The 18,066-nt window shown below is 37.7% G+C and overlaps 1 protein-coding gene across 7 annotated transcripts in view; it reads right to left on the bottom strand.

Annotated features, from left to right (window-relative positions):
* The window catches only part of Anks1b (ankyrin repeat and sterile alpha motif domain containing 1B), an 896,366-nt gene that overhangs the window by 577,967 nt on the left and 300,333 nt on the right, over positions 1-18,066 (bottom strand). For all 7 annotated transcript variants that reach the window (XM_038314479.1, XM_038314480.1, XM_038314482.1 and 4 more), the window contains one exon: positions 2,305-2,441. In XM_038314479.1, the coding sequence (XP_038170407.1) occupies positions 2,305-2,441 (137 nt within the window). The remainder of the gene's footprint in view (positions 1-2,304; positions 2,442-18,066) is intronic.

Genomic DNA, 18,066 nt, shown 5'->3' with positions numbered 1-18,066 from the left:
TAAAGCCAGACACAGAAAGATGAAGACGCCTGCGTCACTTCACTTCCCTGTGGAATATAAGGATAAATAATCTCACAGAAGTAGAGATCAGAAGAGTAGGGACCAGTGGCTGAGGGAGATAGGAGGGAAACAGTTTTGAAACATGCGAGTCAGAGACAGATATTTATAGTTAGATAAATAGGAGAAGTCACTTCAAGAAATCTCTGTACAGCATGGTGACTATGTGGGTGGTAACATATTGTATACACAACGCTAAGAGCGAGGATGCTAAATGTTCTCAATACAAAAATGGCAAGAGGGAATGCATTTACTAGCGAGATAGAGCTTCCAACTCACAAAGTATGTATTCATCTACATACACTATTGTACATTACAAATACATACAATTTTATATGTCAGTGTAGGAACAAAAAGCCGAACTCAAGCAATATGCAATTATTTAGTAGAAGGAAAATTGGCATGTCAATACACCTACTTAATTTTTAAAGAGAGATTTCTCAAGTATTTTTTAAGTGTAATAATCAATCTGGTTTTCAGGTAGAAGTCTGGGGGTTATTCTAAACAGAAAAACTCAGCCTTACTGGTTAATATTCTTGAGAGAAACAAAGAGAAGCCAGTAGCATATAAATATTTCAGCTCTTATTAATTAAAAATAGGATGTTTTGCAATCTGGAGGTCTTTAAGACATGAAAGGACCCAAAGAAACAAAGGTGAGGAGATCAAACAGGGACGGGAAGCCAGCAGCTGTGACTTAGCCAGTTAACACACAGAACAGAAACAACCCAAAGGAGCCCTGGACAGTCTGCAGCTTGCAAGTAATTAAGATGCTACTCAGAACACCTGCAATTGCACGCGCTCCATCTCTCCCCCCGAGGCCAGGGTTCCATGGGTGCAATGGCTCTCCACATAGAGGTAGGATAGAGAGACTCAGCTGGGAAAGCAACAGAAGCAGTCCAGCTTGTGCTACCTAAGCAGCATCTACTTTCAATGAGTAAGGCAAAGCTTACCCGCCACCTCACCTCTTCACACATTGTTCCCATGGGCGAAAAATGCGCAAGCAAAGAAATGCAAATTAGTTTGTATTTATCCTTTTATTTTCAAAGCTTATATTTTTAAGTGTGTGTATCTATGTTTCTCTCTCTCTCTCTGGTTTACATGTGTGAGTATGAATGTGCATGTGACATGATGTGCAAGTGGAGGTGTGTTTGTGGGTATATGTGTGTGGTGTGTACATATGTAAGAGATGACCATTTTTGACCCATTAGAACCCCGGTATCTTTACACTAGCCTACAAATCCCATGGAATCAACAGAAGTTTAATGAAATAATTTATGCAAAACCATTTATAGACTATATTGGATATGTGAAGATAAAATGCTATTGTCTGATGAGGATAAAACTTCCATTAAATAATCTAAAGTAAGTTATAACAAAGAATGTTATTAAACAAATCATTGCTTATACTGTCTTAGACATAAGATTACACTACAGACTGGCTCAAGAATTTATTCACGCCCTATGTCTCAGAGATGCTGAAAGGCATTGGTTGGATCTTAAGTCCCCCCTTTTGGATTTTATGAAGCCCATTCAGAATGAGCCAGGTTGAGAACACCACCAATTCCATGTTCTAGGTCCATCTGTTGGCAAAAAATATAACGCAAACAGCTTTATAAGTGCTATTTTCAATGAAATATCACGGAACAGCTTGTCCCAATGATATTTCTAAAGCTTGCCTGCAAACCGCCTACTGGGAAACCCAACAGAAAGAGAAGGGGGATGACGAAAAAACATACAGACAAGTGACAGGAATGGAAAAAACGAACAAAAGGTAAAGACGGATTACCAAGAATGAGAACCCTGGAGGACACTACGCAGATTAGTAGTGCAAGATCTAACATGACAGCATTGGATGCTTCAAGGGAGAGGCAGCTGAAAGCAACTGTATAAATTTCAGAGAAAAAGCACAAACAGTGCATCTTGCCCAGAAAAAGCTTCAGAACGCAGTAGCAGCTAAAGACCCACAGCATCATTACTAAAATACTGAGGAAAATGCACAACGACCATTTATTTTTCCACACTTCATTTAATCCTTCTCCTAATATAAAAGTTCATTTTCTAAGAGCTAATAGAGATCTCGGCATCTAATATGAACTTTGTGGGAAGCAAACAGCCTGTTTTGAGTCTTCTTCTTTTAATACACAAATCTATTATAAATTACACAACAGCCCCAGCATAGAAGTAAAGTGTTTACGTGTATCGATTCAGAAACATTACCGTGCAGATGACGTCATTCTAGGTACTTACCTGCGGTCGGATAACTTTCACGATGTTTTTCAGGGCAGTGTCGGGGGATGGAGGTGAGCAGTCAGGTGTTGGGCCTGTAGAGCTGCTTCTGCGGTGACCAGTTCCTGGAGCAGTAGCTGCTACCTCAGAGGCATTCTCTGCAGGGAAAAATAGAACTTCCATGAACTGAGTCAGTTTACCTCGCAACACTTGAAATTATTTTTTGTGTAAATAATTTGTGAATATGATCTGAGATTTATTTATTTATTTATTATATATACAATATTCTTTCTACATGTATGCCTACATGCCAGAAGAGGGCACTAGACCTCATTATAGATGGTTGTGAGCCACCATGTGATTGCTGGGAATTGAACTCAGGACCTTTGGAAGAGCAGGCAGTGCTCTTAACCGCTAAGCCATCTCTCCAGCCCCCTGATCTGAGATTTTTTAAACATAAAACTGGTATCAATTATAATAACATAATTAAAAATATGCTCAGTGATGTATTTGAAAAGAAATACATACTGACTGTTCTGTTTTCTTATAAGAGGATCAATATTAATTCTTGAAATATCGTTCCAACATGAATGAACAATATTCAGTTTATAGTGGCAGATCATCATCCACAGTTCTTAAGACTACCACTGCTATATGGAAGACCACAACCTTACCTTGACAATGAGTATAGTTTTTCAATATGATGGGTCTGGCCAACAATTCCCATAATCTTCTTAACACAAGCTCATTTTATTAAGTAAGAATTTCGTATCTACTTGGTTCCAAGAACTCACACTCAAGCCCATAAAGTAACTTTGCCCATCCATTCTTAAATTGGAACTTTAATAACAAACTGACATTTGTAGAAACCATAAACAAATTTATCACTACTCGATAATCGCAGAAGCCTGCATGTTCAAAATTAAAATATTTGAAATTTCAAGCTCTAAATGAACCTTCCCTGGTGTTCAGCATTTGACAGTGGGAGGAATAGAGAGTTTTAAAAGAAATAACTTGGAATTCAGCATCTTATGCAATATTTTCCCTTTCAATTGATACTTAAAGTAATACCAGAGGTCCAGTTTGGAAATGTCTGAAATACCTTGAAATGGATGGGAAAATAACATAACTCTGGTGAGCACACAGAAAGCCCATGTGCTTGATAATAATGGCGGTCTTTCGTGGCTTTTAATGAAAACTATTGCAAGTGGGAGTCTGCAAGAAGTTCGTTTCTGTTATGTTTACACTTGTGTCCAACAATTTTACGTCCCAGACAAATGAACTATAATGCAAATTAGACCACGACTGTGTTTACTTTAGATGAGCATGTTTCTTTATTTTATGGCCATTGCTTATAGGCCCAGGGGAACAGGGATCATTTATAGAGACACCTGTGTTCATCAAAAGAAAGGGGCTAATTCCCTTAAGACTGTGTCCATCAGATAAAAATGCGATTCAGGACCTCCGGAGATGGTTTAGTCAGTAAAGTGGTTGCTGTATAGGCATGAAGACCCCAATCTGCACACATATGAACACTCAGGCCCCCGCACACCTCCTCACAAACACACACACACACAATTAATTTAGTTTCACTGAAGAATCATGAAACAAAAAGGCAAATGTGGAACATTTGAATTAAATGGATCATTCATAAAAAGTTTTGAACTGTATGGGGCACCCTCCTAAGGTTTAATCGATAATGTAGACTGCGGAAAGAGGGGGCGAACGGACAAAGCACAGAGGACCACAGCAGAGAACTATGCTGTAGGTGTCATTTGGGTGGGTTTCTGCCATTATTCCTCTGCCTAAACCAAAGATGTGAAGCTCCAAAGGTAAAGACCAGATTAGACCATGAGCTTTGGGCAATCACACAGTATCGGTTACGGGCATTACCACGTACAGTGAACGCACCATTCCTGTGAGGGATGCTGACGGTGGTGGGAGACACAGGGATGGATATATGGGAGCTCCATGCATTCGCTCAGTCTTCCTGTGCATCTAGTGTGATCGAAAACAGCAAATCATTTTTTCAATCTAAGCTGATTTTCTTTTTTTTAAAAAAAATAATTCTGTGATGTACTGAATGTTAATAGACTTCTTTCTTAGGCTGAAAGAAGTCTAAGAAGGCTAAGGTCCTGTCCCAGAGAGCTACAAGGGGCAGTTCGCATCAGGAGAAATGAGTAAGGCTATATGAGCACACATACTCTATTTTATTACTCCCAGCGCTGCCTTTTCTATTGTGCCTTATTGTCCAATGAATCAATATTAGATGTAATCTATCATTATTATTAATGGAGTCTATGCTTTAATGTTCATACCGTTTCTGTATTACACTCACAATTGCTTTTTATATTTATTTTCCAGTTTATCTTTTCTCTCTTCGGCTGTATCTATTCTGCTGGCAAACTCCTAATTTCAATTATATTTTTAAATTGTAAAATTCCTATTTATTGCTTACTAGATATCCCATATCACTACCTGACATTGCTCACTTCCCACATCTTTTAAGCTTGGCTTTTATTTACTTGAAAATGGCAAGCATTGATCGTTTCAGTGTACGTGTTTAGACAGAATTTTTAAAATATTTCTAATTCAGCGTGTAAAAACTGTAAACATTTATAGGGTACACGGTGATATTTCAGGATCTCCACACAATGTGCAGGGCCTGGATTCGGGTAATTAGCTGATGAGTCATCTCAAACATTTATCTTTTTTTTGTATTGTGAATAACTGGAGGTGGGTAGGAAAAAGGAGGACAGAGATAGGAAAATGAACAGATGCTGAGGGACAGATAGGCAGGACAGAGAACTTCCAAACGTGTAAAAACCTGAGTCTGATCGCTACAATACTGCCACCTTCAGTGATCTGTGGGTTACACCTTCAGTGATCTGTGGGTTACACCTTCAGTGATCTGTGGGTTACACCTTCAGTGATCTGTGGGTTACACCTTCAGTGATCTGTGGGTTACACCTTCAGTGATCTGTGGGTTACACCAGTTAGCATCGCGGCTCATCTCCACGGCCATTTGATATTTCACTCAGGTCATAAAAGAAAAATTCTAGAGCATTAAACATGACTTATTTTCCTCCTCCTCCTCCTCCTCCTCCTCCTCCTCCTCCTTCTCCTCCTCTTCCTCCTCCTCCTCCTCCTCCTCCTCCTCCTCCTCCTCCTCTTCCATCACATATTAATTCAAAACAGCATCCAGGTTTGCACTGTAATACTGATGCTGAATTCTGCAAAGAGCATAAGTGCATACCACACAGCGTATTTTATCTGTCTTTGGTGTTCTTTACTATAAAAAAGAGAAGTGTTACAATTATTATCTGCGGCCTCTGGGTGCAGATGAAATGAAAGACAGCTAACCTACATGTAATTCAGCCTATATCAGTTTAATAAAAGTTTTTTCCCATCATACTGAGTAACATAGTTAAAGTGAAGAAGATGAAACCAAGCCCACAAAGGAAGAAGACGCCATAATATAGAATCTACAGACACAGTCTTGAGACGTTGGGGCAGCTTTTCAATCACATCTTTTATTTGTTAATACAGATTAGTAGAGACAAAATGTAATTCCAGAAGTAATAGATGGTCTCTTGAGGCCTTGCTCTTGAGGGATTTCCAGAGAAAATGTACTAGAAATGTCTACACATGCAAAAAGATTTTTCCGTCAAGATCACAGATTATGAAGGCAGAGGGCTCAAGATCGGCAGCTAGAAACATAGAAGAGCCAATACATGATTCTACTCTGACTCCAAAAGCCAGAGAAACAGGAAAACTTGAAGCTGTGCTCTATCACAAAGGCTAACAGGCTCGAAACCCTAGTAGGGCCAACTGTGAAGTGCAGGAAACACATGCTCTCCCTCAATTCCTCTCACTCAGCCTGTTCTCTCTGCTCAGCTCTTCAGTCAACTGGATAAAGTCTACACATTAAGAAAGACAAGTCTGTTTGTCTACCATTCAGATGTTAAGTTCATCCGCAAACAACCTCAGACAGACCCTGAGAAGTGCTTTCCCAAGTGCAGGCACCCTGATGGGCAGTTAGGCTGACACAAAATCAACCACCATAGAAATGACTCACCACCAGGGCTTTGGCCTTAGTCCCTGTTTCTGTTGCTTGTTTGGTTTGGTTTATGTTTTGGTTTTTTGAGCATTAAGGTCAGGATAGAATGATGAAAGCTTCATACAAACATAAACCAAAAGATTCTCCAGTGTTTGCAATGGTTTTAACAAAATAGAAAACACTGGGTAATCAAGGACTAAATGACTTAGCAAACACAAGTACAAGTATCCACATTTTCTGAATCTGTGATTGCCTTAGCCATTTGATTTTATACCACATCGATTTTGCGTTGTTTATCGTGTAAACTCATTTCTCTTATTCTCTGTGTGACTCACTTCAGGGCAGTCCTTGAGAAATATTCAGTGAAATAAGACGGGCCAAGCCAAACCTGTGCCAAACGCAAGCATCATGTTCTTGGTAATAGCAGAGAAAGATGATCTGGCTTCTCTGGTTCTGTGTTCATTCTTTCAGGAGAAGAAAAAGCCTAAATGGAGGGTATTCTAGACTTCTGAAGTATACATAAAAATCTTGGGGAATAAATTTCATCCTAAAATACCTCTGCTATATCATTTAGCTACTTACCCAGCAGACTCTGCAATATGGAGCCTAAGTCCAAAGCCGATGTTCTGTGTTCCACCTGCAGTTGGTGGCAAGGGGAAAACTGCCTAGAGGGAATCACTAGGTATACCTGGAGTTTCCGATAGAAATGAGACTCTGCTCAGCCTACGTTACTACACAGTAGGTTAGACATTGTGACTGTCAGTTTTCTCCGACATGATAATCCTAGAAATAGTAGTTTATTTACAAGATAAACACCTTGCCAATATAAAATAATCCATGTCCAGGGTTACAGCGTGTATCTGCCACATCCTCCTCTGGAGTGTGCTGAATAGCTAGCGGATGCAAGGGACAGCGCTCAGTGCACACACCTGACAAATGAGATTGAGGTTTCTTCCCACCGGGACTTAGGAAAGATACCAAGAGGAAGTAAGATGAATGCTACAAACTGTAGCTTCTATACAGAAGATAAAATGTCGGTCTTATATAAGTAGAGGCAGACTATCAGAGGTTTGGCTAGATGAAGGGGGTGGAGAGTGGATGATTAATGAATACAGAATGTAGCTGGATATATTCTACAGCACTGTGGGTCACTTTAGCTGACAGTAAGCTATTGCATACTTCAGAAAGCCAGAAGAGAGAAAACTCAATGTTCCCAGCAGAAGAAAATAACAAATGTTTGACATTATAGTCAATGACCTTCATTTGATCGTTATATACTATATGTATTGAATTACAATACTAATCCCATAAATATGAAGTTATTAGATTAATAATTTGTCAAATGCTATCTGATTCATCTGTAAACTTTGAACAGAAGGAAATGGCAAGGGAGGGCATTTAGAGATGGAAGAGGAAAAACAATAAATAGAAGGGAAAGAGGAATATTGTCAGAATTCAGGGAGTTCAATTTGAATAAAATGCAATATTCTTACAAGAAATACTAAAAGGGAAGACTATATAAAGAATTTGGGATTAGTCAAATCTATGCTGATATCCCGAAATATTTAATCTGCTTTCTCATCTATGAAAGGACACTTTTCCTATAGTGTTGTAAAGATAAATGAGACATGTGTGAACAGAATTAATTGTAGGTGCTTGATAATAACTATCTATGAAAACAAACAGTGGGCCATACTTAGTTATAGGTCATAGACTATGGGGCCTTGCCTTAAGTACTTGAAATGAAAATGCTAGCCATCTTATGGTGAAGCCTGGGAGCGTGTTATATGGTATAGATAACTAATGTTAGCAATGCATATGAATAATCATCCCACATAATTAAAAATTAAGCTTGGTCTTCTTCAGACGAAAAGAACCCATAGAGCCGATGAGGTGTCACTGGGTTCTGTGTGGGATGCGGCCTCTTGGGTTCTCCATCTCTCAGATCTCTTATACTGAGAGAGGAGGTAGTCACACACGAAGAGCCTTATCAAATACCATGTAACGTGGCGAGGCTCTGAAGCCATCAGTTCAGCAATTCACCAGGAACTGAAATGTGTGTAGCACCACACAAACCAGCTTGGAAGCAAATCCTCCAGCCTTCTGTCCAAGCTTTGAAATGACCATAGTTCTACCAAACAGATTGACTGTACCCTCATGAGAGACCCTCAGTCACAGGCATAAACACAAACCTTTTCTAGCTTCCTGATCCAGGGAGATAGTATATGCTTGCTGTTTTCAGACACATTTTTTTTGGATGAATTTACTATGCAGCAACAGATGACCAGTATGTTAGATTCTTGGCTAACATTTATACTACGGCCAACATGTTTGCTCCCCAGGCTGCAATGGTAAGTAGATTTCTTTAAATTTTTTTTTTTTTTTTTTAGAAATTGGTCACTATGTAATGGAAAGTGTATAGAAACAACTATCAGTTATAAAACTGTGGTACTTATGCTCCATACTGGAGTTTGGATGATGACAACGGGGACAAGAGTGGGGAATTTCCAAGCAAGGGAAACCAGAACATGGACTTGGTCAGAAGCGTGAAAGAACTCTAGAGTAATAATTACTAAAATATAGTAAGTAGAAATTACTTAATCTTGTTGGAGCTCGGAGTGTGTACAGAAAAGGAAACAGAAACGATGTTGGCAAGGTAAGTATTAAGATGAAGAGGGAAAAGTGTATGAAGACAAAATGAACTGTAGGAAAAAAAAAAGGTCAGGCATAGTGTATGTCTACAGCTTGATTTCCCCCAGTCTGTGATCAAGTGCTGTTTGTATCTATATAAAAGAACGGACTAACAGGCCATAATCACTTTCAATTTTTCAACATGGAACGAGTCCTATCTATGTACTATGGGATAATATTATGGAAGGGCAACTTCAAGTTGATATTTGGTGTTTAATCAAATTCACTTTGTAAATACCTTTGGCCTTATCAATACCATGGAAGTTCTAACAAGCCAGCAACTCCAGTGCTAGAAGTTCCAGGACAGAAAGGAGTCCAAGGTCTCAATGAGAAGTAGCCCAGTGTACAGAAGGGTAAGAGCACACAGGCCTTTCCCACACCTACTATATCTCTTCCCATCCCCAACCTATAGTAGGAAAGGGTCATACGGTTTAACAAATTCTTGGAGTTGTGCTCTTACTGGCGAGCAACAGCAGTAAGAGAAACGCTTATGTTTCCTGAGGATTCTCTATTCAGAAGGATTTCAAGAACTTGGGAGGAATTCTGATAGCATTAAGAGGATTTTACCTCCTTCCTTCAGAATTGATGCCAAGAATGGAAGATACATCAACAGAACCAGAAAAAAAAAAAAGAGAGAACGCATAAAGCTAACTAGAGGAGATGGGTCCCTTCTCAGAAGCTGATATTCAGGGATTAACTAGTAAGCAAAAGAACATTTGAAGGAATAAATATTTGTCACTGTAGCGTGGTGTGTAAATGGAGACTGTGCTTCATTCCCAGCCTCCCAGACCTAAATAATCACACAGAAACTATATTAATTACAAAACTCTTTAACCAATGGCTCAGGAATATTCCTAGCTACTTCTTACATCTTACATTAATCCATTTCTATTAATCTGTGTATTTCCACGAGGCTGTGGCTTACTGGTAATATTCTGACATCTTTCTCCTTTGGCAAGTACATGGCATCTTCTTGACTCTTCCTACTCTCTCTCTCTCTTTATGTTTATGTGTTGTTTTTATCAATTAATGAATAAAACTATTTTGGCCAATGGCTTAGCAGAGTACAGCCAGGTGGGAAATCCAAGCAGAGATAGAGGAGGAAAGAAGCTGAAGTCAGGCAGGTGTTATGTAGCTGCCAAAGGAGAAAGACGCTAGAAACTTACGGGTAAACCATAGCCTCATGGCGATACACAGATTAATAGAAATGGGTTAATGTAAGATGTAAGAGCTAGTTAGAAATACACCTGAGCCATTGTCTAAACAGCATTGCAATTAACAGTTTCTGTGTGATTATTCGTTTCTGGGCAGGCGGGAAACGAAAGTACAGTTTCTGATTTCAGCAGTGGCCATTCTTGGATTCTCTTATTAAGCATTTGTACCTCAATGCTTACCATAAATTTGTTTGCTTGTATTCTGTGCAATGTTGATTTTGAGTCCTATCTGAGGTCATGGAGTTTCCATTCGTTATTGTCAATAAACTCTTTTATGCAGATTTTCTCAACGGTCCATGTATTCCCCTCCTTCTGCAGCTTTCATTTCCTTCCACAATGGTGCATGGACCCAGTCTGACCAGACAACAGGCAAGCATAATCCTTCTAGGCTCAGTCCCCAAGAATCATATAAAACTATCACAGACATTGGAGATACAGTGGTCTTTTCTAAGAGTACATCCTAGTAGTCAATGCTTATGTGAAAAATTAATTTAATGCCACCAGATTCTGTTACAATTTCACACCCACTCAGATATCATTTCTAAACTTTACTTATATTTATTATTTATCCTCCAGTCTTGCTTTCCACTTCAAGCCTGCCTTTCGGGAAACTTCAGATTCTGAAGGCTTTGATTGTTCATGAAATCTTATATCTACTCAAGTTGCCATGTCTAGAACCAACACATGTAAATCTGCACAAACCTTTTTTTTTTCAAATAGGCATTTAGTATCAAAGAAACTCATTGGTTAGCCGCAACAGTCAATCATCTACAGTCTCCCAGTCCCGTCTTTCACAGGGTACCAACTTATTCATTCCCATAAGTATCTTTAACCCTTTACCAATTAATGCCATCTATTCTGTCAGTCTCATGGGTTCTTATTTGTTTCTTCATCTTAGACACAATCACCCATTGTCTTGTAACTCCCTAGACAATAGTTACATTCACCCTTGTGCCCCCCCCCCATGCTTTAGTTCACAATCCAGGTTCAACCTCAGCTCTGAAAGACTTATTCCTTTAGATATTTGCGGTGTTGCTGGCAGACAGGTTGCTGCTGTTGGCTTTATTTCCAGATGGCCTCAGACGAGATCTGGTTTTCACCTCCCTCCCACGAACATACAGTTTTCAATGTCTGGCCATCCCAAGGAATGTCTTGACCTAGCACCAGCTTGGAATGACTTTGAAGAGTTACAGAAGTTTGAGTTTCCTGGAGCTGCTTTGGGAGATGTATTGAGACAACGTCACTTCCTGACATCTTTTACCCTTTCCTTGTCCCTTCAAATAAATATTGTTTCCAACAGCACTCGCTAAATCTGTGTGCTAACATCTGTCTCAAAGTCAGCTCCCAGGTGAATACATCCTGAATTTAATCTAATTCAGTTGCCCCTGTTGGTCCCCTTTGCAATTCTTAACAACAGGTACTCATGGACAGAGAAAACAATACTATTGCTAAAATTAGATTAACAATATATATGTGCTCACAAATTGTTCATGTCCTGAAAATAACTGGATCCCAAACTACCAGAAGGTACTTCACCAAAAGAATAAATCAATACATGTATAAAGCTCATAATTCAAAATATGTTCAATCTTTCTATCGGGGTATATGAAATGTAATCTTTTTGTGTTTTATATATATATATATATATATATATATATTTGATTGTGAAACCTGATATTAAACAATATAATTAATATGTGAGTTGCCTGATTCATTCTAAGGTTCCAGACTCTAATTCCATTTTATTGTGAGTCCTTGCAAGAATTCACATAGAAACACAGGAAAAGTATTGGCATTCTCTGTTTATCCAATTCACTTCTTTTCCTTATAAAAAGGGAGCATGTGTATCCAGGATGCTGTTCTGTATTAGTCACAGTCAAGGTCTACATTGTGCCTCTGCCTCTTTCTCTCCTCTATCTTTCATGTCTTAAGGAAGTTAGATTTTATATTCCTTATTAGCTGATCTATGACTAACACAGAAAGCTCCTTTGGGCAACTAAACACTGAATACAGTGAACAAGAACAGAGCAGCTCCTGGTCCCAGATCTCAGGGCTCTGACTCCTTTCCTGTGCAGTTTTGTCTGCACTGCCTTTCTCTGTGTGATGCTCCATCACCAGGCTGAACAAAGCGGCTGCATGTCTGATACGATCACATGAAATAGTAGAGAGGGATATCTCTTCCTAGCAAAATTTAAGCAGCTTATGCATCAATACTGCGTAAACTGTCATCATGTGACCCAATCGTTGATATGAGTTGGCTTAAGCAACTAAGTACCGACTCCCTGGGAAGTGGGACACTATGGTCTAAATGTTTGTGTTCTCTCAAAGTTTTGTTGAAATCCTAATCCCTGTAGAGCAGTCTATGTCGCAGGTGAATAAGACATGGAAATAATGCCCATCCTATTAATAGTGCTCACTATGAGTGACTCGAGAAAGATTCTCCAGTCCTGTCCACCAGGTGAAAACAACCATCCACGGGGAAGTAAACCCTGACAAAACCAAAACTTCACATTGGTGTTCCCAGACTCTAAACAAAAGAAATCTAAGATAGCCAGCTTAGGGGGTGGTATTTTGTTATAGAGTTAGCTAGAGTAAGAAGCAATAGCAAAACCTTCTCTTGAAATATATGGCCATGTAGAAGAGAGTATCCACTGTGCAGTACCATGATAGTGCTAACGAACAGAAAGGATACAGCAATGGAGGGGAACTCAAAGAGTAAATGACGGCCAGGTAATCCTGAGTGTTCATCAGCCCTCCTACACTTCCTAACCTGTCAATCAAGAAAGAACATGAATGGAGATGTACACATTGAGATGTATTCCTCAACACTCATTACAGCCCCTTCCCTCTCACTTCTCCATCCTTTGCCCACATGAGTTCTTCCCTAGAAGATGGATGGGAGGGAGGGTGGAGGAAATTAGAGGCTGGCCTCCACCAGCATCAGACCAAGAATTATGTCCTTCATGGGGCTAGACCTAGCCCAGCTAGGGAGAGACTGAGAGGAGAGGAGAGTAAGATAAGGAATAAGGACAAAATCAAGTGTAAATTGGTTCTGGCTGATCCGCAGTCGGTTCTGTGATCCCAGTTTATGAGAGGAGGAGTTGTTAGTTCACATACAGACAGTGGCTGCTTTATTTCCATGTTACCATGATAATCTACAGCAGGGGATGTTTCTGTAGGAATGAAACTCAATTATTGGTTAGACAAACTTCTAGAGGCATGTTTAAGCAATACAATACATGGTGTTCAATCAATATCTATATTTACACAGGACTTATAAAAATGAAATTTCAATTACTAAGAAATTAACAAAGTTCAATGTTCAACTAAAAAGTTTACATTTAAGTGTTCCTATAATGACTCTTTTATTTTCTATTTCTTCAAATCTTTTAAAAATTTATTATATTTTATCATTTAAAGCAATTTTAAATTTAAGTGTATTTTGATCGTATCATATTTTTTCCCTTCCCTGAGTTCTTCAAGATTCCTTCATTCCCCTTCCCTACTCACCCAACTTTAAGTTCTTTATTAAAAAAAATGAACAAAACCCAATAAAACAACAAAGCCTCCCAAACCAGACATAGTAGATTTATTTTATATACAGATTGCAATTTAAGTCATTCATATGCATATAAACATATGGATATAAACATGTGCATGTAAACATAGGAATGACATAAGTGTCATTACAGGCACATGCACAATATTTTTCTGAGATGTTTGCCATGGAATTTAAATAAATGTAAATTAAATATGTGCCAAATATTTTATGGAGCTAGTGGGGTTTTTTTCTAAAATTCTAAGAAACTTTATGGAAATCAGCAACTAAATTGGGATATTTAAATATGGTGATTGAGCCACTATTGCTTGGAACCCAAATATATTTTATTAATCTTTTATTTTGGTATAAAAATGCCTTGAATTAGTTTCTTCTATTATGTCCTATGAGCATGTATTTTTCTTGAAATGCTGTTACATTCTCTAAGCTATGCAGATAATCATGAAAGCAAATGCCACACACTGCAAGAGGAGTAAACGCCTATGGAATTACAACATATTCCCATGTACTTTAGGAGATGTTACATTGTATTTCTTACACTTTGATGAATCAGATGGAATGGTGCCAGGATTTCCAGAAGGCAAACTGGGAGACAAATGTGTAACTTTTCTCAGCCAGTTTTCCTTTATATACTCAGCCCAGGAGTAAGGTAACTAGCAGCAACAACTTCATCTTTTCCTACCCTAGACAACCACTCTATGTTCAAATTACTGTCCACATTCTTCCTTATTGAAGATTTTCTTTGGTCCCCTTTCCTAGAGAGGCTTTCAAATACCACTAATTCAAATACCACTAAGGTGTTATAAAATATATTTCCCTTTAATATTATCTAAGCTTTCCAGATTAAAAAAATTGTTCCTATAATAGCCATAAAATCAGTGGTTTTGTTTAAAAACTTGAAAGGGAATTTTGCTATTAATAATGTATTGTTTAAACACTGGCCAGAGAGATATATGTATATATCAATTTAGATATATAGAACTGGATACATGTAAACTATATATAGATGCAAAGACATATAACTATTGTAAAGTCTGAGTTTCAATTAAAAGGCTGAGGACAAAAATGTAGCATGTTCTTGTACAAAAGTGCAGCATGTTTTAGCCATTTAAACTATACATGGGATAAAGGGTCATGAAAGTGAGTATTTATCTGTGATTGGTGATAGTATGAATTATTTTTTATATTCTCCTATTTTTCAAATATTCTTCAATCAGCGTATTTAATTTGATTCATTCATATTTGTTTCACCCATCAGCTACTTTTATGAAACAAAGATGTAAGAACATTTAAAATCTCCTTTTTTATCCTATTATAAACCATTCCCTTGCCTCTCTTTCAAAAGTCTAAGGACCTAGAAATAAAAGAAGCCATTTGCACATATATGGTGAATTGATTTCCTCTAATATTTAAAGTCAAAAATAGAAAAATAATGGCTATCTCTACACTAAAAGACATCAGTATTCCAGTGGAGAGGCAGCCTATCAAATAGCGGAAATAATCTTTACCACATAGCCATCTGACAAGGGGTCAACATCTAGAATCTACAAAGAACTAAAATCACAAAATATCAAGAAAAATAACAAACAATTTTAAAAAGTGACATGGAACTAAACAGAGTCCTAAAAGATAAAATAATAATGCCCAAGAAATACTTTTAAGAAGTTCAACATCCTTAGAGATCAGAGAAATGCAAATTAAAACTACTTTGACATGTCATCTTACCCAAGTTGAATGGCTAAGATCCCAAAAACAAATGACAAATTCTGGCATGGATGTAGTTTGGAATGGGAAACACTTATTTTCTGGTAACAGGAATGTAAAGTGGTAAAGCCACTATGGAGATCAGTGTGGAGGTTACTTAAAAAGCTAGGAAAAAGTTTACCACATGATCCAGCTATCCCACCCTTGGGCATATACCCCAAAGACCCTGTATCCTACTATAGATAGGCTTGGTCATCCATGTTCATTGCTCACTTTCCATAATACTCAGGAAATGGAAACCACATGCCATTAATGGATGAATAATAAAATAGTGGTACATTTGTACAATGGAATATAATTCATCTGTTAAGAAAAAAAGTTTTCTGGGAAATGGATGGAGCTAGAAGTTATCTTTCCAAGTGAGGTAATTTGAGGTAATACTGATTTCAACTCTTTAGATATATGTACTTCACTTGGAATACACGTGAAGATTGGAAAACTAGTAAGAGAACGTGGAATTATGCTTTCAAGAAAAAAAAGAAAAAAGCATAGTGATATAGCAGGAGAAAAGGGAAATAGGAATGGTTAAGTGGGGTGGGGAATGGAAGGGCAAGGTAGAGAAAAGAATATTGGGGGAAATGCATAACTAACACCAAAGATGTGAAGAAGTCATATGAAAAGCAACTATTGCAGAAGCTTCGTAAAATATAAAGTTATTATAAATGAAGTTACACTATAATAGCACAACAGTGTCCCCAGCTAGACACCACAGGCTGACAAAACAACCCAGTGCCAACTCTTCTGCGACTACTGGGCAGTGAAGTTCAACCTTCAGTTATTGTAAGTTTTTCCAAGTGCACTTAGTTATCTCTCAGAACCTGGTAAGACCCCGTTGATACAACAAACTTGAGTCATGGGACATGGAGAAATCAAGCCAGTAATAGCTTGGAAGCCTCAGCCCTACTATCTAGCGTTCGTAATGCTGGGTATGCATGATACCAGAGGAGAAAACTAACCTTCAGTCTTATAATACATACTTTATTTAATAGCACACAGTTCAAATATTGCTGATATGGTTAGATTTTTCTATCCCTTGCACAGGCAAAATGGAGTGGAAACTCACAGAGTTAATGCCTCATCGGCAGAAAGGAACTCAGAGTTGGGAAATGTGCAAAGACCACTGCATTCATGTTCACCAGGAGCAAGCCGATTAGACAGAAGAGCCAAACTAGTATGTAAGAGGCAAGAAAGTGTGTCAAAATAAGCAAAACTTTCTCTCTTTACTAAGAGAACCAATGGCTTATCTCTTAATTACCTTAAGCTGAAATTGCTTTCAAAGATTTTCTGATGACTGAAATACCCTTTAAGTGGCAAGGCAAGTATTATTTGGTCCTAATGTACTTTCTAATAAATTACCTGAATCCATGTGGTAATATCACATTTAAAATTTATGCCGTTATTTACGCTGGAGAGTATGCCGATAAAATATTAAGCATACAACTACAAAGTTATGTAGTTTTAGACAGTTCACTTCCTGGAATATTCTCTTAAGTTTGTTTAGTCTCAGTTTTGTCTGTTTATTAAGGTTTGATAAAACTATCTGATTAAATTATCAATGCCATCTATTTTTGCTTTCAATTCTGCTAATATCTGTTGAGTTATGCCAGGAAATCACTATTACATCAAAAATTATACATTTCGCCTATGTCCTGGTCATTTTAATAAAGCAACTCACTGTATCATTTTATGTTTAAAATTTCTTCTTGAGAATTTACTTAATATATTTAACTTGATATTATTTATTTGTATCTTATTTTCTCTTGGTCAGTCTTGTTTGCGCCTTTTCAAGTGCAGATTAATTTTTTAATTGAACTTATGTTAGTCCTTTACTTTAAAATTCATTCCTTCTTTGTCTCAAAACTTATGAGTAAGCTTTCTAGAAAGATGGTAGCTTAGCTGCATTTTCTATTTGCTGCAACCCCTCTGCTGAGTGGAAAAATACGGTTCTTGGGCCAATGTGTTTGAAACGAAGAAAAAAGTAGCTAAATTAATTTTGGTACCTGTTAAACTGCCAAGTTCATATCATAACTAAAACATGGGACAAAAAGCTGATAGATAATTTTCATATAGCAGAAAAATAGATATTTGACAACAGACATGTGGAAAGGAAGATAGCCATTTTAGTATAATGAATATGATAAAAAAAATCCCCAATGAGTAAAAAGGAAATATTATTAGCAATTTAATGAAATCAGAAAAACAAATGGGTATGGATGAATTAATGAATAAAATAGACAGATTAAAATAAGAAACCTAATGATGAAAATAATTAATGAACAGTAGCTATTATGCTAAATACAAATGGAATTTTCCCAATTGAAAATAAAGATGCCAGCATCAGACCAGGTTTTAGTAGGAAAAGCTGTATGTCACTTGGGAGAAAGACAACTGAAAGAGAATGATGAAGAAAAGTGGCACTAGTAAGTGTGGGCAAGTGAGTGTAGTGGGAGGAAGCCCTGCACACTGCTGATGGGATTGAAGATCAAAACAGCCTG

The sequence above is a fragment of the Arvicola amphibius genome, chromosome 17 (genome assembly GCF_903992535.2).
Source record: "Arvicola amphibius chromosome 17, mArvAmp1.2, whole genome shotgun sequence".
NCBI lineage: Eukaryota > Metazoa > Chordata > Mammalia > Rodentia > Cricetidae > Arvicola > Arvicola amphibius.
Note: the sequence above shows the minus strand (reverse complement) of the source record. Positions and strands in the feature narration are given on the sequence as shown.